Here is a 27,031-nt window from a genome sequence, read left to right on the forward strand (position 1 = left end):
TCTCCGTGTAGTAATTCTTTTAAATTAAAATTGTGTAAAAAATAAAAGTTTCAGTATTTAGTATATTTTAATTTTTTCGGAATTTGTTTTCTAATGGAATTTGATACTTTTGGAGAATTATTGTTCAATTTAGCGCAATTTTATTAATTAATTGTAAAATTAATTATATTATGAATTAATAGGTATTAATAATTATTTCAAAATACATTTTTCCTTTTATAAATGGTTTTTTTTCTTTGGCTAAGCAGTGTTTTATTCTCGTTGTGTAATATTATCCTAAAGTTCTGAACGTTCAAATGAACATAATTTATTTATTTTCTTCTTTAATTTAAATATTTATTACAATAATTTTTTGTCGATATAAAATAAATTAATTATAAAGTTTCTAAGTGTAAAATTTAAGTTTTTAATTTTTATTGCAAACAATAAATTATAAAAACATTTCTAATAAAAAGTGTTTCGTTCATTTGAACGTTCAAAACTTGTGGATCATTGTGTAATACGATTTTCCTGTAAATACTATAGAGAAAAAAAAACTGGTACCGGCATTGACAATCGTTTGTAAATGTTAAGTAATTTATTTAATTATAATTTTATTTTTATAACCGATTTTGACACAGTATTTAACATAGTATTTCGTAAAAATACGTTTTATTTTTTATTCGTTAGACCTGGATCAAAATACTATTTACATATTTAATATCTTATAAAAATCTACCTGTTCGATTTCATTTAAAAAATTACAAGCAAAAGGAAGGTCAATTCTTTTTTTTGTTCAATATACTGAGCGGTATTTTCGTATACGAGGCATTTTACGTGAAATGTCCTAAGTTGAAATTTCAACTTCTTGAAAAAAATTGAAACTCAGGGAATTTGTTGTTCTATCAAGTAGAAATGTGCCCCAAAAAATATTTTTGATTTTTTCGAAAATTTGGAGGGGGTAGAGGGGGGTCAATTTGACCAATTTTGCTAACACCGGCTACTTTGTGAATTTTTTCTGAACATACTTGTAATGGGAATAGTATATTATGCACCTAGGGAGGAAAATAGTGATTTTCAAAAATCATTTTCCTTTCGTGGTGCACATACTATTTTTTCTAACACACGTAAACGAAAGTACAAATATGCAATTATTTAACGGAACTTTTTGAAATAAATACTATTAATTTTATGATGTTAATTTATTATTAGATTGTTAGAAACAAATATTCACAAAACTGATTATATTGAGATAAGAATGTTTGACAATTACAAATAAATTCATTTAACCACAATTATAATAATTATTATTATTGTAATATTTATTTAAAATCCATTATTAATTAAAAAAATAACAATATGATACATATTTAATCTTAAAAAATATATAGCTCTTTTTATATTTTGCATTTATTAAAAAAATTACAAATTATTATAGCAGCAGGAAGAAAATATTACTTTCTCTCCCCGTGACGTCACAGCGGGGAGGGAAAGTATTACTTTCCCTCCCCATTATGACGTCACGGGGAGGGAAAGTAACATTCTCTCCCTGCCTCCGGGAAAGACGTACTTTCCACCCTCTTTATAGGTAAGAAATGATTTACTTTCGGTGCGTGTGTTAGAAAAAATTTTTTTAGAATATGTTTCTGAAAGGTTTTTTCGTCCTCTTTCCAATGGTGTATTTTATTTTTTAATATTTTAAAAATTTACCCTAATTTTTGATAATTAATATTTAATTTTCAATTTCCCAAAAATCGGTCCGTTTTTTTTTAAATAAATTATTGCAAACGAAAGCTGAGGTTTTTTCCTATTATGTAAATTTTCAGAATGCCCTTTTTTTTGTTTTTGAGTTATTAAATTTCAAAGAATAAATTGCGTCCCGGGCGCCTCGTCTCACGCCGGTTGCCACGCGGCTCAATGCAACCGCGACGCTGCGCGCCGCAATTTATTCTTTGAAATTTAATAACTCAAAAACAAAAAAAGGGCATTCTGAAAATTTACATGTCGATAGGAAAAAACCTCAGCTTTCGTTTGCAATAATTTATTTAAAAAAAAACGGACCGATTTTCGGGAAATTGAAAATTAAATATTAATTATCAAAAATTAGGGTAAATTTTTAAAATATTTCACTGAGAAAACTGGAGTATTGGACTAAACATCTGGAGGGACAAATCGTTCATATTTGAGAGTTAGCTATTGGATAACAATCTAAATGTTCAAATACACCATTGACAGATATTCGTGCCATTTCTCTTGGAGGGAAAATGAGTTTATAACAGAGGGACAAATTAACCATCTTGAGAAATCCCTTTCTTATCCGGCGCGAAATGAATAAATATGGCAACCTAACCCCTAAATTAAATACATAAAATGTCAGAAAAATAATTTCGCGCGCATCAGATCGTACACATTTTCTGCGCAACTTTTAACCCTAAGATATAATGGGAGAGAATATACAAGTAGATTTCCATTATCAATTCAAAATTTATTTTAGAAGGACTATTTAACTCTCTTCATAAGCAAAGGAAACATACACTTTTTGAACCTCCGAATTTGACACTCCAGTTTTCTCAGTGTAAAAAATAAAATACACCATTGAAAAGAGGACGAAAAACCTTTCAGAAACATATTCTAAAAAATTTTTCCTATTACAAGTATGTTCAGAAAAAATTCACAAAGTAGCCGGTGTTAGCAAAATTGGTCAAATTGACCCCCCTCTACCCCCTCCAAATTTTCGAAAAAATCGAAAATATTTTTTGGGGCACATTTCTACTTGTTAGAACAACAAATTCCCTGAGTTTCAATTTTTTTCAAGAAGTTGAAATTTCAACTTAGGACATTTCACGTAAAATGCCTCATATACATAAAAAAGTCAAAATGGAAAAAATGATTTTTTTTCGTATTTTGTATAAAGCGCATCAAATTGTCAACCTTTAATTATTATTATAATTCCTATAAAAGATTTATTGATTTATTTAAAATTTTAAACAATAAAAATGTTGGCAGTTTTTTCTCGCACGATTTCTTAAGTGCTTATTTTATTTCTTTTAATTTTTATTTTGGATTTTTCATTTCTAGTAGAAATAGAAAAAGAATAGAAATTTAAAATAATTTTCTTTTAGAATTTATTTTTTTAATCAGATGATGAAAAAAGTGACAAAGTTAAAATTTGTTGTCGAGAAAATGAAAATTATGGAAATTTTTTTTTAACTTAGTTTTTCGGTAGTTTAATTAATTGTCAATTATTTTACTTTTTAATCATAAAATTGTGAATATTAAAAATAGTACATTGTACAACTAGTGGCGAAAGTGTGATTTTTCGAGAGTGAAGTTTGCGGCTCGAGCGTAGCGAGAGCAGCAATCACTCGAGAAAAATCATTCTTTCACCACGAGTTGTGCACTACGTTTTCTCCAACGCCTTGCGAGGAAAGGTTTCTTCGTGAGTTTCGTATAATTTTAATTTAAGATGTTCTTATGTTTAATATAATAAAAGACGAATGTTTTGATTGGGGAAGAAGTTAGATACAAAATAAATCTCGGTCAAAGAACAAGAAAAAAGAATAAATTCATGATTTACTTTCGCCACGCCAAAAATTACTTTCGCCACGCTGAATTTACTTTCCCCACGCCAAATTTTACTTTCGCCACGCTCTTCAGAGCAGTTGAGAAAAGTTCTACTTTCGCCACACTTTTCTACCAAGAAAAGTACTCCTTTCAGAGCAAGTGTTGGAGAATGAATATTTTCTTGAAATATTTAATATAATTACACTCTATTTTGTGATTAAAAAATTAATTTTTGTTGCAATTTCGTTGCCCACCATAATTATCAAACTTTTTGGTCAGAGAGATATTAATGAAAATAGCAATATTAGATAATAATTATAATATCAAAAACGAGAATAATAATAATTGAAATAATAGTGACAGTAATAATGATAATAAAAATAATAGTAATAGTAATAAACAATAATAATAATAATGAAATAATAATATATTTTTCGCAACATGTGAAATATCAATTTGTTTTTACGGCGATGCGACAATATTTTCACGCACACAGACATGCATGCATGCATACTCACTCATTACGCATCACCCACTAAATCAGAGTTTGAGATCGTAGGCATACTTTATTTCGAACTATCTGCTTAAGTTTAAATCGTTAACATACTTCGTTTTTTTATTTTATTTTCTTCATTGGAAAGTACAATCAGAATATTATTCCTCGTTTTTTCGTCTTCTTTTTTTCCTGCAGTCTATTAAGAAAGCATTATTTGCATTTAAAAAGCCTATAATTCTTCGAATATTAGCAATATAGTTAATTCTTATCCTGCATTTTATTTCTCAAACCTCGTAAATTTTGTCTTCTATTTATTTTTTCTGATATTGCTATATTATTCTAGTGAGGGAAATTTTTTTTCTAGTTTAAAAATTTTCGATTAGAATTTATTACGTTGGTGATGTATACAACGTTTTTAATCAACGATTTAAAAGAAATAATATTTTTTTAAACAAATTTTAATTCATTTTTCTATAGAAAATATTTTGGTTAGTTTTTTGAATAATAATTTACAAAAAGAAATATTTGTAAACAAAAATTTTTATTCATTTTAGTAAAAAAATAATTTTTTCCTTTCAATCGTTGATCATAAATGTTGCAAACTTCACCGACGTAATTTTTTATTACCTACATTTAGCGATAAGTTAATAACAATCGTGTTGTTTCGTTTAATTTATGGAGAAAATATTTTTTGAGATCTGATTGCACTCTGGAAATGTCAAGAAAAGTCGTCTCGTGATTGGTTCTTTAAAAATTTTTTTTAGAAAGGAATATTAGATTTTTGCTTTGAAGAAATTTTTATTCAAATTTTAAAGAAATGCAATTTATTTATTTCTTTATTTATAAATAAAAGTCAGATTAAAAATAGACTTTTTGTAAATTATTCAAAATTATTATTATTAAATTTATTTTTTTATTTATTTATTAAATTAAATTATTCAAAAATAAAAAAGTGTATATTTTTTTAGTTTTAAATCAATTAAATTTTGGGTCGCAAAATATTATTTTGAATCTAAAATTCATATCAGTCGAATTCGAGTTGAGTTTTCATGGAAAGGTAAAAAATGTTTCCAAATATTTCCTTCTAGTAGTGGAAAAAAATTTAAAGAATTTATCGTAAACTTTTCTTGTAGAACGAATGAGAGAAAAGTGAGAGTACGTTAAGTCACATTAGTTTTTCTGTTTTCATTTTTTTTTCTTTTCATTATATATATTTTATACAATATTGAACTATTTTGATTACTATAGATATAGTTGAATATAAAATTTCTGTCAACTCTTTTTTTGGTAATATATTTCTATACTTTTTTTCGTAACCGATTCGATATTAATTTTTTTTATATTTCTTTAATTATAATAAAATCGACGTGTACCGTTATATTTATTTAGGAATTAAACGCCATTATATATATATATATATAAATTTTTTTCGCAGTTAAAAGTGTCCGAAAAATTAAAATTACGATTTATCGTTAGGTTGGGTATGGTTGGCAGTGTTGACGTCAGATAGGACGGTCTCCCTGCTAGAGTTTGTAGTGAGCTCTTCTTCCCTGCAATACAACAATGTTACTTGGCCATCACGCCTCCTCATTTTGATCTTCATTTTTTCAGTGTTATTTCCCTTTTTTTTGTTTATTTGTTTGTTCAATATAAATATTTGTATTTTTCGAAAATGTAGAGAGTTTAGTTGCATTTAATTTTAAATTGTAGTAAAAAATTAATTGAAGATTTAATAATAATAACAATAATAATAAACGGACTAGTTCTGTCTACTTATGTAAATAAATAAATAAATAATAATAGAAAAAAGCAAAGTTTCCCATGAAAAAGCAATAATAATAAATAATAAAATAAAAAAAATAATAAATAAAAAAAAGGTAGGGGAGAGTTGTTAGGGTTGGGCATAGTTTTGACTTTTCTTCATAACTTCCCTTGTAGAACGAATTTCACGATTTTGCGCATATTGTTGGAAAGATTAACTCAAATGCAATGTTTTTGTTTAACATTGTTAAAAAATTTTGCCAAAAGATTCGGAGTTATACACTGAGAAAAAAGAGGGCGCGTTGCAGCACATTTTCGAGTCATGTTGCGCGACTCAACCCTGTGTTCTGCTAGACACTCTTCCGGGGCGTGCAGCGCTCTCCTGAGTCGAGGCGCGCTGTATTTAAAGTGTATTACACCCTCTTTGGGGCGCGCTGCACGCCCCAGAAAGTGTGTAGAAGAATTCAGGGTTGAGTCACTCAACATGACTCGAAAATGTGCTGCAACGCGCCCTCTTTTTTCTCAGTGTAAACAATTTAAAAAAATAAAGTTGCCAGAGTTGAACATGGTTGTCAGAGTTGAGCCACTGTAGAAAATCAATGAAATATTTAGGTAAATGATTAAAAATGACCTTCAAATGATAGAATGACACTTGGGTATGAGGAACGGAACCATGAAATTAAAATAAAATCCCATATTATGCATTTTCATATAACTTTAGATATTTTATTCCTCATGAACGAAATCCAAAATTGAAAAAATGAAAAAAGGTTATCAAAAATGTTTTTTTCCTCTTTTTTCAATGGAAATGAAGTTTTTAACACCTATTTATATGAAAAAATGAATTTCTGATGCAAGTACGCTTTGTGTCTTTTGGCATATTTTTTCTACATTTAGTTCTCTTTTTTTGACACCACAAAGTTTTTTCTGACCCTATATCAATAAGTGGCACAATACTTAAGTATAGGTTCGTGTACTCAATTGCGACTCATATGAGAAGATGGCTGACATTAGTAGCAAGAATTTACGTAAAAAGATAGATGGCGCTAGTGCGATAAAACGAAATAAACGCGGTGGCTCAACCCTAAACACTGCCCAACCCTGACAACTCTACCCTATAATAATAAAATTTATTTAATAATTATAACCAGGGACTTTCCCAAAAAATTCGTGTCGTGTCTTGGCACGACACAAAGTTCACTTAGTAATTCGTGTCGTGTCAGGGCACGAATTACCAGGCGTACTTTGTGTCGTGTTAAGGAACGACACGGACACGACACGAATTTTTGTGTTTTTTCGTATCCGTGTCGGTCCCTGATAATAACAGATAATAATAAAATTTATTTTAATTATTTATTTATTATTTTAAAAATAAAAAACTAAAATAAATAAGAGAGTACAATAATAAAATAAATAAATTCATAAGTTAAATAACGAAATTTTGAATGAAGTTGAAAATGAAAATTTTAATCAAATCAAGTTTTGAATTTAAATCAAATAAAAAATAAATAAGAAAATTAAATTTTATTTTAATGTTCCTAAAATTTTGAACGTTTAAATGAACGTTAAGTTTAATTAGTCAATTTAATTTGTTTTTTACAAACATTAAATATTAATTAAAATATTACACGGAGAGACCTTTGGGGCTATATAGTGGAACAACGTATGCGATAGTAGCTCCACTATCACGCAGAAAAATCCGATTGAAAATTGTGGAGTTCAGCGCTAGTAACTTAGATTTCATTCCCAAACTTGTCTACCTTTGCGGCTCCAGGATAGAAAACAGGGAAATGAATCGTAAAAGGTTTAAAGCACGTCAGTAGGCTTAAAATGTTTTCGTTCTTATGCACACTTATACGCGGAACAAAGCAGACTGAACACATTGATAGGCGCTTCTGGGCGGAGTCCAAGGCAAGTCTAGTGCCGAGTCCCATACTGAATATAATGTGAGCAGATCTTCTAGTGACCTACATTATTACTTTTATTTGTCAAAATATTTACTTTTATTGGAATATCCAATTTGAAACTAAATATAAAATCGAAAAATGAAACAACTGAAAATATTAGAATACTTTGAATTTTATAAAACTTCTCACTGGGATTTTTATTATTCTTTAGATATTTAAACGTAGAATCTCTTTAAAAATTAAATACAAGTCCTTTGCCATTTTTACTAAAATGATCTGTTTTAAAACGTTTAAAGAAAGAGATTTTATTTAAATATCTACAGATTACACAAAAATTCCAATGCGAAGATTTTTAAAATTCAAAGTATTCTCTATTTTTTTAAATATTATTTCATTTTAGACTTTACATTTAGTTGCCTAAATTGAACATTACAATAAAATATAATAACAATTAGGCATTGCATAACCGGCTAAAAACAAAATAAACACACACCTAACCTCAAAATGAGATCAAACATTTCACATAGATATTCTTCTACATTCATTTGTAACACTAAAACTTTATTACAAAACTGCACTCACTATTATATTTAAAACTAGAATTTTTATTAATTGAAACAATTAATACACTACGAACTACACCGAGACTTCCGTGTATATATCAAAAACCATGAAGTAGTATAAGGAGTTCCCACTCTCTAGAAAAGTTGAAGCAAATTTTTCCGTTTCTCTTAAAACTAACAGAGGTGGCGAACCCTGCAGGCTCGGTGGGCGGACCAAGGGTACTTGGTTCGCGCCCATTAGCCTGGGATTTTTCCGGCACGTGAGATAATCTGAGCGGGAGGTTTGACGTCGAAGTATAATGATGTGCACCGTCGATTATTGTCCGGTACACACCATTTGAATTCGACTGTCGATAAACCGGTTGTACTCAGGAGAGGTTTTCTACAGTTTCCCTCTTCTCTGGCGAGAAAACCCATTGACGGGTGGTCCAGGCAAATGCGAGTACTCCTAATCTCAAAAAGTCGTTCTGTAGAAACGCAAAACTAGTTGGTATATAAGAGTGTGTGTTCTGACAGTTGGCCTAGCTTCAAGTCATTTAAGAAGGAAAAAAAAAAAAAAAACTCCTAAATTTCGTCCGCTAAAAGTGACATTTAAACGAATAGTGATTTAAACATCAGAAATATTTGCTATATATAAAAATATAGTAAAAACACAAGTAAATAATTGATAATATTATCTTTAAGTGACTAAATTATTAAACTTTAAAAAGTTAAATTAGTACACTGTAAAAACAGTGTCTCAATGTAAAACGTTTTTGTCCCCATTTTTGAAACATTTGAGGTGTTTTACCTCAATAATTTTGAGGTAAAACACCTCAAATGTTTTAAAAGTGGGGACAAAACGTCTTACATTGAGAAACTGTTTTTACAGTGTACTAAATTAACTTCTTAAAGAAAAGATACCAAGTACCAAGAAAGGTACCCAAGAAGCAAACGAATTATAGGTTGGGTTCGTGTTAGATTTATCTCGATTAAAAGTTTATTTTTAATTATTTGAATTTGAAACTAATTTTCATTAAATATTTTGAATATAATGAAGACTTGAAGACCAACAATTTTTAATTAATAATTGATTCTCTTTCTGTATTTTTACTTAAAAAATTAAAAACATAACCTCAAATTTTTTGCTTCTTATGTACCTTTCCTCAGAGCGTGACACAAATGTTAAACTGATTTGTCTGGCAACCTTTTACAGAGCAACTCATTATAACAATTCTCAAAAAATATTTATACAAAACTCATAAAAGAAAACACGACAAAAAAAAACGTTCAACTGTTGACAGCAGCGACGGCAGCCATTTGCAAAGGGAGTTTCATGTGTAGGAACTGTATGAACACACCTTATGCCAGTGTGTGTATTAGTTCCAAACTTTTCCGGTAGGTTCGACACCTCCGTTAGTTTTAAGAGGAACGGGAAAACATGCTTCAACTTTTCATGGACTCAACACAGCAGTGAGGCCTCCTTATACTACTTCATGTCAAAAACGAAGAAACTGAACAAACGCGGGCGCAGGCGCGCCGCAGAGTTTCGCATTCCTAAAAACTGTTTGGGAATGAATCTAAGGACTCTCGCACAGAACAGTCCCCGTTTAAGTGAACGTTGATACAAAGTTTGTAACAATTGAGTAGCTGAATTAAAATAAATGCAAATAATAATAATTGTACCTAATTCTTTTCACCTTTGAATTAATTACGGAATCTGATTGCACTTGTTGAAAGAAGACTATTGGCGTTTATTAAGATATTTAGCATTGATCTTCATTGAAAATCGTTACTTACCTTTTTAGGATAGAGAACCAAAATTTAATATTTCTTCCTATGATAATACAAATCATTCAAATTGTTTTATATTCAGTCCGAAATCTGAATTTTCATTTTTCTCCGTGATGGTTTTGGTGCGCTGCGGTACAATTTTGGGCGCGTGACTGTCCAAAATGTTGGTAAGCAGCTCGCCGAAGTAGTGGGGATGCCGCCTTTGGTTTGCAGCTGAACAACTTTTGGACTGTCACGCGCCCAAAATTGTACCGCAGCAACCCAAAAGTATAGTCCTGTAGTGTTCCACCAAAATGGTCAGTAGCAGCCTATCGAAAGTATGCTGATGACACAAAGATCTCTCAGTGTACATAGGTAATATTTTTATTGAGTAAATTTGGAGTTTGTATTGTTTTCTATTGAGTGTTTTTTTTATTTTTAGGAAAAAAATTCCATTCATTTTAACGTTCAAAATTTTAGAATAATCTATTTTAAGTGAATTGGTAATCATTTTTTAAATCTCTTTCAAATGAACGACGTTTTTTTCTATATTTCAATTAAAATTTGAATTTTGTTAGAAAATATTTTTATTCTTAATTTAGAAAATGAATTCTTTTCTAAATAAGTATTGAATTTATTTTATTTCTAATTTTATTCTATAATAATTTTGGAAAATATTTTAATAGACAAAAATCATTCATTTGAAAATTGTTTGGATTTAATTTTAAATCTTAATTATTTTTGTATTATATTTGTTTTTTAAAATTGAGATAAATAAAATTTAAGTTAAAGGAAAAATATCATAAAAATTAGAAAATAATTAAAAATATCGTAAAATTGTGTTTGTGTATAGCGGATATTGAACACTCACACACAATGGAATAAATAATTCACTAATTAATTATTTAACTGCTGTTAACGTGCCTATAAAAGAGTCGCCTCTGTAGAAGCAATTTTATAAGTGTGTAAAAGTTTTGATTTTTTCCATACAGTTTAAAAAAACACGCCTCGTGAAAACAAACTATTTGAAATATTTCCGAATTACACCTAATGAGATGAAACTCTTAAGGAGTTGACTACGAAAATTTAGAGTTTTAACACTAAAATAATTGTTAACTATATAACTATATATTATTATATGTGGACGTCCACATGAAAAGGGCCCATTTTGGCACTATTGGAGTTATCTATATGGGCGTAATCCTGGCAAAATTTGGAGAATTTTGAGTGGTCTTAGAACTTTTTTGGTTGAAAATTCGCTGAGTTACGGAATTTCAAAGTTTAGAACGCCAAAAACCTCATTTAGAGAAAAACGGAATTAAAGATTGCGATACCAACTAATTGTTGTATCTCTGGTTCTTCTTGGAAGTTATTCAGATAAGAATTGTTTCTAGTTCAGGGCACCTTGAAGATAAAAAACCAACAGGTTTTAAATTTTTAGAACAACCCCCTCCCCTTAATTAATTAATTAATTTAAAAACCGACAATATGGGCCCTTTTCTAAAAAGGACAGTTTTTCTATTAAAAAACCATTTTTTTACAAGATAAATGATTAGGTACAATTTTATTGTGTCATTTGAAGAAAAAGAATAGATATTAAACTTATTTAAAAATTTTTGACAGTCTCTATTATGAAAAAATTGACGCAATATTAAAATTTTCATTTCGACAATTACGAAAAAAAGATTCTAACATCAATATCTCTGGTTCCTCTGGAAAGTTATTCAGATAAGAATTGTTTACAGTCCAGGGTACCTAAAAGATGAAAAACCAATAAGTTTTAAATTTTTAAAACCTTCCCCCCTCTTAATTTTGAAAAATTTCGTACTTAAGTACGAGAAACCGACAATATGGGCCCTTTTCTAAAAAGGACAGTTTTTCTATTAAAAAACCATTTTTTTTACAGGATTAATGATTAGGTACAATTTTATTGTGTCATTTGAAGAAAAAGAGTAGATATTAAACTTATTTAAATTTTTTTAACAGTCTCTATTACGAAAAATTTCACGAAATATCGAATTTTTCATTTCTATGAGTACAAAAACAAGGACTCTAACATCAATATCTCTGGTTCTTCTGAGAAGTTATTCAGATAAGAATTGTTTACAGTCCAGGACACCTTAGAGATGAAAAATCAAGAGGTTTTTAATTTTTCTATACCTCCGTTTTTAAAATACGGATTACTTTTGCAAATGACCGACAAAATGGGCCCTTTTCATTTTTCTAAAGAACCAATGAAATCAAACAGTTAAAGTATCGATAAATTAATGAAAACCGCATGATTCGACTTGTCAAAACATGTAGATTGATAATAAAAAATAAAAAAAAATTAAGAATTTGCTCAAAAATTACTAAATTGCGATTATCTCGAAAACTAGAACCGACAATATGGGCCCTTTTCATGTGGACGTCCACATGTACACAGTTATTTATATATACAATATATATATATATATATATATATATATATATATATATATATATATATATATATATATATATATATATATATATATATTATATACTATTATATATATAGTTATATAACACTAATATGTTTTATATAACACTAAAATTATGTAAACAAATTTACATATTTAGTATCAACGGATACTGTCAAAACATATATAACAAAACATTATAAAAAGCAATAAGAACACATTCAGGATCTAACATTTCTTACTTATATGTATGATTTGTATTTTATTTTGGTCTTTTTTCTGTTTGTTTTTTTCCTCAAAACTAAAACAGCACGAATAACAATTATTGAACGGTTAAATTAAGCACTAACATGCACTCGCAAAATGGCGAATTAATGATTTGGTCGTTTATAAAAGATGATTGATTCTCAGAATTGTTCTCTTTTGTTTTTATTAGTCAAAGTTTTTTTTAGTTGTAATTTAGAAAAAAAATACTTATCTTATAGAACAAAACCGAGCATGCTTTTCGATTCAAAACTCCAAGTTTTTTTAATTATACACAATATTATAATTTGTTTATAATTATATTTATTGTTTATCATTTTATTATTGTTGAATAATAAATGAATAATTAATAAATAATTAATTCAAATAAGAGTCAAAACGCGTTAATCGTGATTAAATTTTTTTTAGATTTTTGGAAAAGTCAAAACATTTATAAAAATCTGTAGTTCACAACGATAAAAAAAAACACTTTAAACCGTTTTTCGGAATTCTAAATTTTTATACCTTTTTTTATAATAACAAATTTTTGCATCATTTAAGAAAAAAATTAATGACTCAAATTTCTTTTGCTAATGGGTATTTTTTAGTAGTCATTGAATATCCACTCATTTAAATAAATTTAATTGTGAAAAAAAATTTTGGAAAATTTTTAATTTTTAATAACAATTTTATAAACAATTAGTATTTTTTTATGCTTTCTAGAGCAAAGATTTTAATGAAATTTATATATACATGACAAACCTTGGACTCTTATCTTTATATTGCCGAAAAAAAATTTGTATTTCCAAATACAACCGGAGATTTTGAATTTTTTGTTGCTCCGTGCATCGCATCGACCGTCCGTTACGAATTCCTGTTCAAAAATGTCTACAGCCTACAATTTTTATCCGATTTGAGTGTTCTATGTTTAAATTAAAGGGAAATAAATTATGTACAGGAAGTTAGACCAGTAAAGTTAAATTTTCAAAAAACAAATATTGTGCTGAATTGTGCTCGACTTGTGCTCGTTTGTGCCAAAACTCGATTTTTGAAAAACTCAAAATTCCGGGCACAAAAACCAAAAAACTCTTTTTAATCGAAAAATTGAAATTTTCAAAAAACAATTATGGTGCTGCATTGTGCTCGACTTGTCCTCTTTTGTGCCAAATTTCATTTTTTGATAAACTCTAAATTTCGGGCACAAAAACCGAAAAACTTTTTTTAATCGGAAAAATTCAAATTTTTAAAAAACAATTATTGTGCTTCACTGTGCACGACATGTGCCAATATTCCGGCAGAAAAAACTAATGTTTAAATAAAAGAAATCAAAATTTAAAAACGCAAAAGTTGTGTTCAGCAGTTCTCGAGTTGTGCTCTGTTGAGCACAATTTCATTTTACAAAAAACTAAATTCCGGAACAGATTATTTACATTTTTTAAAAAATTTATGGATTTTGGTAAAACTTGGTAGCTAGGGGTTATTGAGGTCGCTGATTACGAATCTAAAGTCATATTTTTAAAATTCAAAATGTCGGACGACAATTTTAAAAGTTAAAGGATTTTGATGAAATTTGGTATCTAGGGGTTTTTGTGGTCTTCGATTACGAATCTCAGATTTTATAAATTCAAAATGGCGGACAAAAATGTTAAAAATTGATAGATTTTGATGAAACTTAGTATCTAAGGGTTTTTGAGGTCTCTGATTACGAATATGAAGTCAGATTTTCAAAATTCAAAATTGTAGATCCAAAATGTAGGACAAAATTATTTAGAAATGGATGGATTTTTATGAACCTTAGTTCTAAGGGTATTTAGGGCGGCGGATTACGAATCTGCAGTCGTCAGATTTTCTAAATTAAAAATACATAAAAATCAAACAGATTTTTAATTTCTCGTCCGAAATTTGAATTTTAAAGATCTTACTTCATATTAGTAATCAGCGACCTCAGAAACCCCTAGATACCAAGTGTCATCAACATCCATCAATTTTTAAAATTTTCGTCCGCCATTTTGAGTTTTTAAAATCTGACTTCAGATTCGTAATCAGAGACCACAAAAACTCCTAGATACTAAGTTTCATCCAAATCGATCAATTTTTAAGAAAATTTCTAAAAAATCACCAATATCCAAATAATTTCGACCGCCATTTTAAATTTTGAAAAATAAATTCTGAAATTGTATTTATAAACACAGGAGCACTATACAGTTTTATCAAAAAAGTTGTTTTGTTTATTTGAAAACAATTTTATAGATCTAAAGTACAGTTTTATGATTTTTTAACAAAATTCCCCATATTTAGTCAATGGCTCTTAAGGCCGCAGTCCCATGGCAGCGTTTTGCGTTGCGTTGTAATGAGGGAGAATGCAGCAAACGTATATTTGCGTCTTTTTCTCTCCCTTTAAGACGCAACGCAAAACGCTGTCATGGGACTCCACCCTAAGCAATAACTTTATATTTTAAAAAGGGGCAATTGATTCAAATTCTTCAGTACTTGATAAGTGAGTGTGCCCAAGTCTCATCTATTTTCATTTAAAATTGACGTGGTGACAGATTTTTGTTCAAAAAATAAGGTTTTTGACCCACTGTGAAGCAGCGAAAAATGACTGATATTTCAGTTAATTTCAACTGATCTTTAGTGAAATTTCACTGATTTTTTAATTCAGATTTAGAGAGTATATGTACCGGCTTGATACCAGTGGCAAACTTTGAGTGTCTAATATTAAAGGTAGATATCAGTAAAAGTGTTAAAACTTGAAAATAATGATGTTGAAAACAGAACCAACCAGAAAGTTGATTTGACTCTCTTTCTATATTAAAAAAAGAAGGAAACAAGATGCGGCATGCTACGCCCGCCTCCGTAGATTTTCTTCTCGGGCCATCTTAAAAAAGGCCTTTTTAACCCTCCGTCGCATCCGTCGCATGGTGAAAAGTTTCCGCACTCAGTTTCTTTTTTTATTTATAACTTTTAAAATACAAAAAATTATAATTTCATATTCTCAGTACCTTTTACAGCACTCTTCTTCTTAACATTAAAACAATTTTTGTGTTTTTTTATATTTTAATTTTTTTGTTATTGAATTTGAAGGCAGCAAATGTCGGGGATTTTTGACGCGAAGTGAGGCAACTTCTCACCACGCGACTGACCGCGTATACTCGATTACATTTGTCATTTATTTTTTATTTAAATAATTAACAGAAAATAAAAGTTAATTTTACTGCCAATAGGTTGTTTAGAAATTCTAATGAACTTTAAAAAAAAATTTGTCATTTTACAAGTTTGGACTTATTTATGAAGGTGAGAATTTTCCTCACCTGCGACGGAGCGCGTTACAAAAAAAAGATGCGGCGGCTGAAGGGTTAAAATACGTTGGAGGGGGTCGGTCTGGGTTCGGTAGAAGAGACCGAGGTGAGTTGTAACAAAGCCGATTTGTCGAAAGCTACGACCTTTTAAAAATTTTGAAAAACGTGAATTTATTACATTTTTTATTCACTATTTGATGCAAATTTACTTGACCACCTGAGAAAAGTTTTTGAGATGTATTTAATATGTGTGCAAAAAAATGGCTAAAAGTAAGTTTTCGGCCGAAATTTTGATACTTTATTATTCGACACATATTAGATTTTTGTTATTCTAATATTTACCTTAATAAATGTTGAATATTCTAGTTTCATGAAATGGTTTTGTTTTTTTGTGTCAGTCTCGAAATTTAAAATAAAAAATAATTATTCGAACCGATGGACAGTTTTTCGCACCTAGTCGAGTTGTAACAGGCTGTTTTAACTCACCTAGGTTTACGCAAATTTGTATGATCGAAAAGAAACTAGTTGGATTTTTGGTAAAGTAAAATATATTTTATATTATGGCTTTAAAAGTATTTAGAATTTTACAAATTTTTGTGTAAATCACTTTCATATTTTCCAAGGGAAAAAAAATATTAATAAAAATATTTTTCGAGTTGCTCTTTCATACACAGTAAAAAGAAAATCTTATTTTAAGGCACGAAAGCTGCCTTAAATTAAGATGCAACATTTTTAAGACAGTCAATGTTGAATTTACGCACGTTTTTCGTATCCTTTAACATTATAGCAGACAGTGTTGAATTTAAGGCAGCTCTTAAATTAAGATTTACTTTTTACTGTGTATAAAAAAGTCAAAAATAATTTCTACTTGTAGGTTTTTTTGTTATTCGCGCCCATTTGGCTTGGTATTTTTCCGGCACGTGAGATAATTTGAGCGGGAGGTTTGACGTCGAGGTATAATGATGTGCACCGTCGATTATTGTCCGGTATACACACCATTAGAACTCAACTGACGATAAACCGGTTGTACTCAGGAGAGGTTTTCTACAGTTTTCCTCTCCACTGTCGAGAAAACCCATTAGACGGGTGGTCGAGGCAAATGCGAGTACTCCTAATTTTCAAGTCGCTCTGTAGGCGCAAAATTTAGTATTTAAGTTTGTCAGGGAACATTTGTAAGAGAAATTTACGAAAATGTAAAAAAACTTGTATAGCCAAGTAAGTAAGGCTGAAGACAGGTGTATAAACCAATAAAAAAAAAAAGCTCAAATTGTTAGGTATTATAGATCGTAATTAAATACCAAAGATTGGTTTAAAATATCTAATTAGTGTTAAAGAAAACGAAATATGTGATAACCTAATTTCAAAAATAAATTAAGGTATTAAAGCGAGTGTTTTATTTGTTTCTATTAATAAGATGTCTTTGCTAACTAATTAAATTTACTTTACTAACTAAACTAAGCATTAAAGCGGAATTTTTTTCATTAAAATCACAAAATTTGCAACTGTTACAACTAACGTCGACATGTGTTACAACACACCTTGGTACTAGGTGAGTTGTAACACCGGGAACTGTTTTGAATTTTGCAACTTTTTCCTAAACCCTTACAACTTTTTACATTTTTGATTCACATACTACACAAAACTACCTATCCAAAATCACAAAGCTCATAAAAATAGGACAATTTTTGGCTGAGTTATACTGGATAATGTAAAAATCGTTTCAACTCACTTCGGTCTCCCCTACCTTCTGGTACCAACTAGGCAGTCAATTTGACTCTCTTTTTATATTAAAAAAAGAAGGCAACAAGATGCGGCAAGCTTCACCCGCCTCCGTAGTACTCCCTTTTCGAGGCACCTTAAAAAATGCTTTTTAGGCAGCCTTATTGTATCGGCCATTTTGAATTTTGAATATCTAATGTCAGATTCGTAATCAGTGACCCCTAAACCCCTGGATACTAAGCTACGTCAAAATTTAGAAATATTCAATGTAGTATGTACTTTTGCGACACACACCCCCATGGAGGGGATAAGTTTTTGAGTCAAGGGGTTAATTAAAAAAAATAAAAAGTATATATTCTAAGAGCATTTAATTAGCACTAAATTATACCGCAAGGTAGAGGTTCCTAGACTTATTAGTTTCAGAGATATCTATAAAAATTTTTTTTTCTGCGACATAAATTAGTACTAAATAAGCACTAAATTATGCCACAAGTGTCATGTCAATCTATTGAAGTTGTTCTCAACAATTCAATCCATTGAATTTGTTCTCAACAGAGCACAACTCGAGAACTGCTGAGTAGCCCCAGGCGGAAATTTCCAACCGGCGCGAATCCTAGCCCGTACTGACGCCGGTGTAACTGTACTGGCTGGGAACCGCCTGCCAACCGAATGTGAACGGGCATTCTACCGAATAGTGACTAGGCCAGGAACGCGCTGGCAACCGGCTCGGAACTGGCATTCTACCGCCCGCTGACCGGCCGGGAGAAGCCGTTCCGTGTATAATTCAACCGGCTGGGACCTGGCACTCTACCGACCGTGGATTTTTCATTTAATAGCCAGCCGAGCGCTGGCATTCTACCGACTGACAACCGGATCGGTTCCAAATGATAATTTCAACAAATATCAATAAAAAAATAATAATTAATTGCAAAAGATAAATACTGATGACAATTCATTGACAGTTCACTTTACACATTTTTTTTATTTTTTTATATACTTAAACGCAATTTTTTATTACATACACATTTGAAAAATCCTAACGCTTGGAGGTACGAACCTACGCCTAACCGAATATTTACGCACCGAAATCTCGCACGCTAACCACTATGCTACGCTCGCATGGGACTCTCAAATCTTAAATACTCTCAAGTGTCACAAGCTGAAATGAAACTTGTCGAATAACTACGCGTCAATGCTACAGCTATATTTTTATTATTATGTAATATATTAAATAATTGTATCTCAATATAATAATATTGAACATAATAATATTAATAATTTTAATTAATATCACAATAATAATAAATTTATTATCATTGAGATATTATTAATTAACATTAATATTATTGAGAATTAATAATAAATTATTAACATGAATATTAATATTTATTAATATTTATTAATATTAATAATTTATTATTAATTCTCAATAATATTAATTAATAATATCTCAATAATAATAAATTTATATTAATAGTATAAATTTATTTATAATAATTATAAAGTATAAGTGCACAACAAATTTTTTTAATTGTTTAATTTTGAAAAAAGTCTCAATAAATAATTACTTAATATTTTGATTAAATTCATTTATTAATTAATCATTATTTTCTAAAATAATGCAATTAATTATTGTAATAATTATTTAGTTATGACACATTTATTGAAAATAAATTTATAATGTGATTTATAATGTGACAATAAATGACGACATCCGCAGTCGGATCCGGCCCAGCACCGAGCCAGTACAGACTTAACATATCTGTCATTCTTCCGACGCCGCAGAAGAATAAGATCCGCCGGCGGAAGAAATCCAGTACCGAGCCGGTACTGACAATAGTGGGAAGACGGATCCGACAGTCGGAGCATAATCTGTACCGCGCCGGTTGCTTTTTCAGATCCGAATCGGTACAGACCGTCGGTACTTGCGGTCTGTACGGGCGCGGATCCCAGCCGGTTGTAAATTCCGACATTCGTCCGACTTTTCCGCCTGGGAGGGGAGACCGGGGCTTAATGGATCAGGGGCGTAATGAATAACTTCAATTTATTCAAAAGTGATAAGTCTGAACAATTTCGGTTTCCGGTCAAAATAATATACTTGGTATACTGTATGTTTGTACCAAGTTTCATTGTTATTCATTTATTATTGTTAAAAATATGGTAGAAATAAGTGATTTTGACGCATGAAAGTAAATTTTTGAAGTCTTTGTTATTTTGTTATATCTTTTTCAAAATTACTTGTAAAAAATTTTTGTATATCAGATATTGAGCTTTAAACATTTGTTCTTAAAGAACAATTGACAATTTTTGTTTAATACTTACGGTATTGATAAATAATAACAAAATTTTCAACAAACCCCTCCGGGGCGCACACTGGGACCAAACTGCAATTTGCTGTTCATAATAGTCTAGAGCCTTCATTTTTTAACCGATTTTACTGAACTTTGTTTTAAGTGAAAGATTATTAAATTTGGAAGAGATTTGTCGAGGCCGAATTTTAAATTTCAATTTGTTTATATTTATATTTTTATTGCAAAGTTTAACAAAAGCATTTATTTTTAAGAAAAAGTTATCTCCAGCCTCTATAATCGAATGGCACGTGCTGAAAATTTTTTAGAAACACACCTAGAGTACTCTGTAAATTGTAAAAAATTTGTGCAGGTAAATATTCGAATGTTATAAACAATTTATATTAACAAATAATTTAGTTTACAACAAATTGTTAATGTGGACAAACGCTTTGATAGATTTTGATAAAATTGTATACTTAACCCTCACGGGCTCGAGCCGGGTCCCTCGGACCCGGAGGAAAGTTTTTTTGATCTACTTCCGGTTAAGAAAATATTATTGGAAAATCAACTTCACATTAGGCTTGGGGACGTAAAAACACACATTTTTCACCAGTATAAACAATTTTTTATTTATAAAATACTCTTGTAAATTACCTTTTAAGTCGAACATACGTAAGGGCTCAAGCCGGGTCCGAGGGACCCGGGCTATGAAAAAAAATTTAAAAATTTGCAATTTTTATGCAATATTGGATTTATTTATGGTATTTTTATCAACAACTGCCATAATAAGTGATAACATATGTTTAATACATCGGTAAATTTAATAGAACAAAAAATACACATTAAAAAAATCTTGCTTAATAAGTATGTAGTTCGATTTATTCAAAATGACTCATTAAATTTATTAAACAAATTTTAGTTATATCTTGATTACTTTTTAATATGTAAAATTTTTTATGCAATTATATCATTAAAATTGTATTAAATATGGAAAATATGAAGCACTTTGCTATTAAATTTTATTTTTTATTGCATTGAAACATCCGGGTCCCTCGGACCCACCTTGTGCGCGCATTTCGAAAATCGAACTTGAGCCTGTGAGGGTTAAAACACCGCTCTTAGTCGAATCGGGAGTCACGAACTATTTAATTTAATTACTATTATTAAATCTTTTAGTAAAGATTTATTTTGAGTATTTTACAATGTTTTAAAACATCAGACATATTAATTTCTCTGCTTCAAGTTTTAAGAACTAATTTAAGAATTTTAACCAATTATTCGAATTCAGCGACCCCAAAAACCCCCAAGTAAACATTTTTAGTCAAATCCGTAAACTTTTAAATTTTGTTGGTCGCCATTTTGGAGCCGCCATTTTGAATTTTAAATTTTTGACTAAATATTTGGATTTGGAGACTTTAAAAACCCCCGAATAAGCATTTTCAGCCAAATTCGTAAACTTAAAAAAATTTTTGGTCGCCATTTTGAAGCCGCCATTTTGAATTTAAAAATTTCAATAACGGATTTGGATTCAGCGACCCCGAAAACTTCCGAGTAGGCATTTTTAGCAAGATTTGTTAACTTTTATCTATCTTTTTTTTCGATGCCGCTATAGCGGTCATACACACTGGGGGCACGAATTATTTTTGCCTCTATAGACGTCAAATACTGTGAAGGGGTTAAGAAAAACCTATTATATTTAAAATATTAATAAAATAATCCTGTCAAGTTTAATTTCTTGTAATTTATATATTAATAAGTACCAATGATAACTCTTTATTAAAAAAATAACTGGAGAATAGATATTTTAAGTAAATGGATTTTGCATTTCGCTACAACTTTTTAAATTTTGAAAATTTCATGAAAATGTTTAAAGTTAAAATTAAATATGATCGATTTTCAATATTCTTTGTTTTAAATGTACAATAGAAACCAAAATTGTCAATACTGTAATAATATTTCATGATCCAAATTATAATTTCATTCCTGATTCAATACGCCCCGGGTAGTGATCCATCACGCTCCGGCCCGAGGCGTAATGTATCACCTTGCATTTTTCCAAAAACATTGTTCTAGAAAAAAAAGTATGAGTGATATTAGGGCGTACTTTTTTAATTGAATTAAGCTAAGATGTTAGGCTAAGTTTTCCATATGATGAAATTTTTATTAAAGCAAGAATGGCGAAATTAAGCAACAAAAAGTGAAAAGTGATCCATTACGCCCCGGACTCCCTACAAGTTTTTGTTTTTTTTTTGTAATTTTGATTTTTTAAATAATAATTAGTTATTGATTTTGTCTATCAGAATTTTGAGTTGTTCGTAGAATTTTTTGTTTAAACAATAGAATTTTCGTAGAATTAATTTGTGTTCCAAAAAGAGCACAAGTGAAGAAATTATAAGCACAAGTTTCATGATCCCCAAGTTTTGAACGTTCAAATGAACGAAATATTTTTTATTGAAGATATTTTTATAAATTACTAATCACAAAAAATTTAAAAGCTGAAATATTTACGGTTAAAACTCAGTTATTAATTTTTTGGATAGTGACGCAAAATAATTGCAATAAAAATTTAATTTGTAGAAGAAATAAATAAATTTCGTTCATTTGAACGTTCAGAACTTTAGGATCTTCAAGTTTCGTTCTTTTTTATTTTTTTAAACATTAGTTTTTTCTCCCGGAATATTGGCACATAAGAGCACAAGTCGTGCACAGTGCATCACAATAATTGTTTTTGGAAAATTTCAATTTTTTGATTAAAAAAAGTTTTTTTGTTTTTGTGCCCGGAATTTTGAGTTTTTCAAAAATCGAATTTTGGCACAAAAGAGCACAAGTCGATCAAAATGCAGCACAATAATAATTTTTTTAAAATTTGAATTTTTCTGATTAAAAAAAGTTTTTCGGTTTTTGTGCCCGAAATTTAGAGTTTATCAACAAATGAAATTTGGCACAAAAGAGGACAAGTCGAGCACAATGTAGCACAATAATTGTTTTTTAAAAATTTCAATTTTTCGATTAAAAAAAGTTTTTTGGTTTTTGTCCGGAATTTTGAGTTTTTCAAAAATCGAATTTTCGCACAAAAGATCACAAGTCCAGCAAAATTCAGCACAATATTTGTTTTCTGACAATTTTAACTTTACTGGTCTAACTTCCTCTACGTGAATAAATTCTCAAGACATCCCTCGAGGCCGATTTTTGATTTTATAATTGTTTATAATTTTTTTAATCAAAGTTAACCAATTAATAAAATTTTTTAAAAAAGAACGTTTATTCTCATTTTATTGCTTCACATGATCTAAATTAATTCAAATTAATCCAATCTGACCACCAAACAATTAATAAAGCATAAAACAATTTATTTTAATTGTTATAAACAATATTAGTTAACATATACTTAACTTTGGTTCCTCCCCACTAAACAATTTTTTTTTACATTTTCTTTATAATCTAGTTTCATTTGAAGAATATACATGTTACAGCTGTGCAAAACTCGGTTCGGTTCGAATTTTGCACAGCTCTAACATGTATATTCTTCAAATGAAACTAAATTATAAAGAAAATGTAAAAAAAAATTGTTTAGTGGGGAGGAACCAAAGTTAAGTATATGTTAACTAATATTGTTTATAACAATTAAAATAAATTGTTTTATGCTTTATTAATTGTTTGGTGGTCAAATTGGATTAATTTGAACGGATTTAGATCATGTGTAGCAATGAAATAAGAGAATAAACGTCCTTTTTTAAAAAATTGTATTAATTGGTTAACTTTGATTTAAAAAAATTATAAACAATTATAAACTCAAAAACCGGCCTCGAGGGATGTCTTAAGAATTTATTACCCTTTAATTTAAAACATAGAACACTCAAATCGGATAAAAATTGTAGGCTGTAGACATTTTTGAACAGGAATTCGTAACGGACGGTCGATGCACGGCGCAACAAAAATTTAAAATCTCCGGTTGTAATTGGAAATATAAATTTCATTAAAATCCTTGCTCTAGAAAGCGTAAAAAATACTAATTGTTTATAAAATTGTTATTAAAAATTAAAAAATTTTCAAAATTTGTTTCACAATTAAATTTATTTCAAAAGAGTGGATATTCACTGACTACCAGTTATTAATTTTTTTCTTAAATGATGCAAAAATGTGTTATTATAAAAACCAGGTATAAAAATTTAAAATTTCGAAAAACGGTTAAAAGTGTTGTTTTTTAGTGTTACCGCGATACGAGACGAGGCGAGAATTTTATCAATCTCGTCTTGTCTCGTAATTTTATGGCGATTTATCGTCTTGTCTCAAGCGTCGAGAATCCTATGCATTATCATCTTGTCTCGTCTCGAGCGTTAAAAATGCATTGAAATCACGTTTTCTCGTCCTCGTGACTCCTCTCTCGTCTCGTATCGACTTAACGATAATTAAAAAAGCACTGTCTCGTCTTGTCTCGTGTAATGGTTTTCTCGTCTCGTTTCGTCTCTCGCCATTAACGCGGCAACGCTAGGTTTTTTGGATCGTTGTGAACTACAGCCCAGGTAGAAATTTGTCAATTATTACTTGTTTCCTTCCAGTAGCTGTAGAGTTGAGAGCGTGTTTTACTTGCTAAGACAATCTGGCCAGTCCTGAATAAGTGACTGGCCAGTTTCACTGGATAAAAACAATTGAAGGGCTACATAAAATAAGGGGACGAACGCGTGGTTGAAAGGGATAATATCAGTCAGGTAGCAGCGAGCGGCTCAAGGCTTGTCACTGCTACCCGACTGATATTATCCCTTTCAACCACGCGTTCGACCCCTTATTTGAAGGGTGGCATGACAAAAGGGGTCAAGCAACAATTTTTCGAAATTGAGATTTTTTCATAAAAAAAATCAAGTAAATTCATTTGCACAGTTCTGTAAAAGTATTTTTTTTGTAAATTGTTTTTTAAACTCGTTTTTAATAAAAATAAGAATGAAAAATAGCCTAAATTTTTACTTGCAATGCAATTCGGTTAAAAACAAAAGAAATGAATATTATTATGAATAGGTTAATATGGTTAAAAATATTGCTTTCTTTTTGATATAATTTAATATATATTAAATTTCGCTGAATTTTTTTTTGTCTATTTAGAAATAGTTTTATTCTTTACCTAATTTTCAATAATTTAAATATTATTCTTCTGTTAATTTTTAAATATTCCTGTTTGTAGTTTGCTTTTGAAAATTTATGTACTGTTTACTTTCAAAAGTTAACATTTAATTAACAATTTTCTTGAAAACAAACAGTTTTTTTGAAGCAAACTTTTTTGCATTCAATTCGTTAATTCAATATTAAAAAACTAATTTTTCAGTTTTTCTTTAAACTGTATATTTTTTTAACAATTAATTTTATAAGAAAATATGCACATTTGACGTAACCCCAAAATGGTCCACTTTTACTTATTTTTCTCTCTAATATGTAGGTTTATCTTCATAAATTGTATTTCTACTGGTAAAGCGAAATAATATCTCTAAACTGTTTTTTTAGATCTTTCTTTAATGATCAGAAAAATTTTTAAATGTGTTATTTTCGATTCCTGTAAAAACATGAAATTGTTGCTTGACCCCTTTTGTCATGCCACCCTTCATTTTATGTAGCCCTTCAATTTCTCGTTGTGAACAGTATTACAGTACCTTCTTTCCAGACACTGACTGACCAGTCACTGATTTGAAGAATTATTTAAGATTCCACCTAGAAAAACTGGTCCACCACTGATCAGAAAAACTTGCCGAATCCTATTAAAAGAATTATTCTAGATTTTTCCAAATCTCTAGCCAGAAAATCTTGACACTATCAAAAAAAGAAACTGCGGACACAGAAACTGACCAGTTACTAAGGAAAAAACAATGCATCAGTCCCATAAAAATACACTCTTAGTCAATCATTTATAATTAGATATTAAAAATAATTTTTTTATGTTCCATACGGTCAAAAACAAAAAGGTCTAAAGTAACTTTATATAAAAGTTATGATCGTTTCACTGTCACATTACCAAAGTTTACATTTTTCTAAATTTTGACAAGATAAGCCGTCAAGTCTCTGACAAGTGACTGAACAGTTTATCTGGTCACAGAGTTAAAATTTCTACCTGGGAGATTTTCATAAATGTTTTGACTTTTCCAAAAATCTAAAAAAAAATTTAATCACGGTTTACAATAAGTAAGGTAGAGCGGGGCTAGTTGAGCATAGGGGTAAGTTGAGCTACCGAAATATCTCAGACACTATACACTGGCCGCTAATTTTTTCAATGCCAGAAAGAAGCAGGCGCAGGAGGGGACATACCTGCGCAAGTGCCTGCTTCTTTCTGGCTTTGAAAAAATTAGCAGCCAGTGTATATAGTGTCTGAGATATTTCGGTTGCTCAACTTACCCCTATGCTCAACTAGCCCCGCTCTACCCAAAAAAAATAAAAAATATATTTATTTTATTATAATATGTACACTAGAAGAAAGTTGGTGTGATTTTTGTTGCGTGTTAAATTAACCAATGTTAAACGACATAGAATGTGGCGCCACCTATGACGGTTAAATTTGTTGCGTGTTATTTTAACACCAAATTCGGTGTTAAAATAACACTTTTTTATTTTCTGTGTATATAAATAATAAATAATTTATTACATATTCTTATAAAACGTTAATCGGGGCTTTTATGTTTTTAAGTTTTTGTTTAAAGTTTTTTTTTGCAATTTTTTCAAAATGTTATTTAATTTGATTTTAGATAGCATAACGAAATTGCACATAATAGCCCTGAATTTTTTTTATAAATATAGAAACTGTGAAATGTATTTGACTACAGCAGAAGAAATGTAAATCAGGTTGTTTTGGAGGTACACAGCATCAGAGTAAAATATTCATGCATGTTTTCAGACCATATTTTTGGGCTTGTAGACTTGACTAATATGCAAAGAGAGGATTTCGGTTTGAACTCGAAAACATGTATTTAGAACATGCTGAGTTATGTCAATTCGATGCAAAAGCAGAACTTTTCTTATTGATATAAGTATATATACAT

The 27,031-nt window shown here is 29.6% G+C and overlaps 2 protein-coding genes across 15 annotated transcripts in view; one reads left to right on the forward strand and one right to left on the reverse strand.

Annotated features, from left to right (window-relative positions):
* Positions 1 to 27,031, forward strand: part of LOC122511051 — a 111,830-nt gene that overhangs the window by 51,357 nt on the left and 33,442 nt on the right. Inside the window, exon 1 of one of the 2 annotated variants that reach the window (XM_043626082.1) lies at positions 24,449 to 24,538. The exons of the other annotated variant lie outside the window; for it this stretch is intronic. The gene's annotated coding sequence lies outside the window, so the exon portion shown is untranslated. Of the gene's footprint in view, positions 1 to 24,448; positions 24,539 to 27,031 lie in introns of those variants that run through there. 2 annotated transcript variants of the gene reach the window in all.
* The window catches only part of LOC122511050 (glucose transporter type 1), a 303,150-nt gene that overhangs the window by 30,517 nt on the left and 245,602 nt on the right, over positions 1 to 27,031 (reverse strand). Inside the window, exon 14 of one of the 13 annotated variants that reach the window (XM_043626071.1) lies at positions 5,399 to 5,589. The exons of the other annotated variants lie outside the window; for them this stretch is intronic. Coding sequence (XP_043482006.1) covers positions 5,499 to 5,589 — 91 coding nt within the window. The 3' untranslated portion in view covers positions 5,399 to 5,498. Of the gene's footprint in view, positions 1 to 5,398; positions 5,590 to 27,031 lie in introns of those variants that run through there. 13 annotated transcript variants of the gene reach the window in all.

Source organism: Leptopilina heterotoma, unplaced genomic scaffold (genome assembly GCF_015476425.1).
Source record: "Leptopilina heterotoma isolate Lh14 unplaced genomic scaffold, ASM1547642v1 Lhet_8, whole genome shotgun sequence".
NCBI classification, from domain to species: domain Eukaryota; kingdom Metazoa; phylum Arthropoda; class Insecta; order Hymenoptera; family Figitidae; genus Leptopilina; species Leptopilina heterotoma.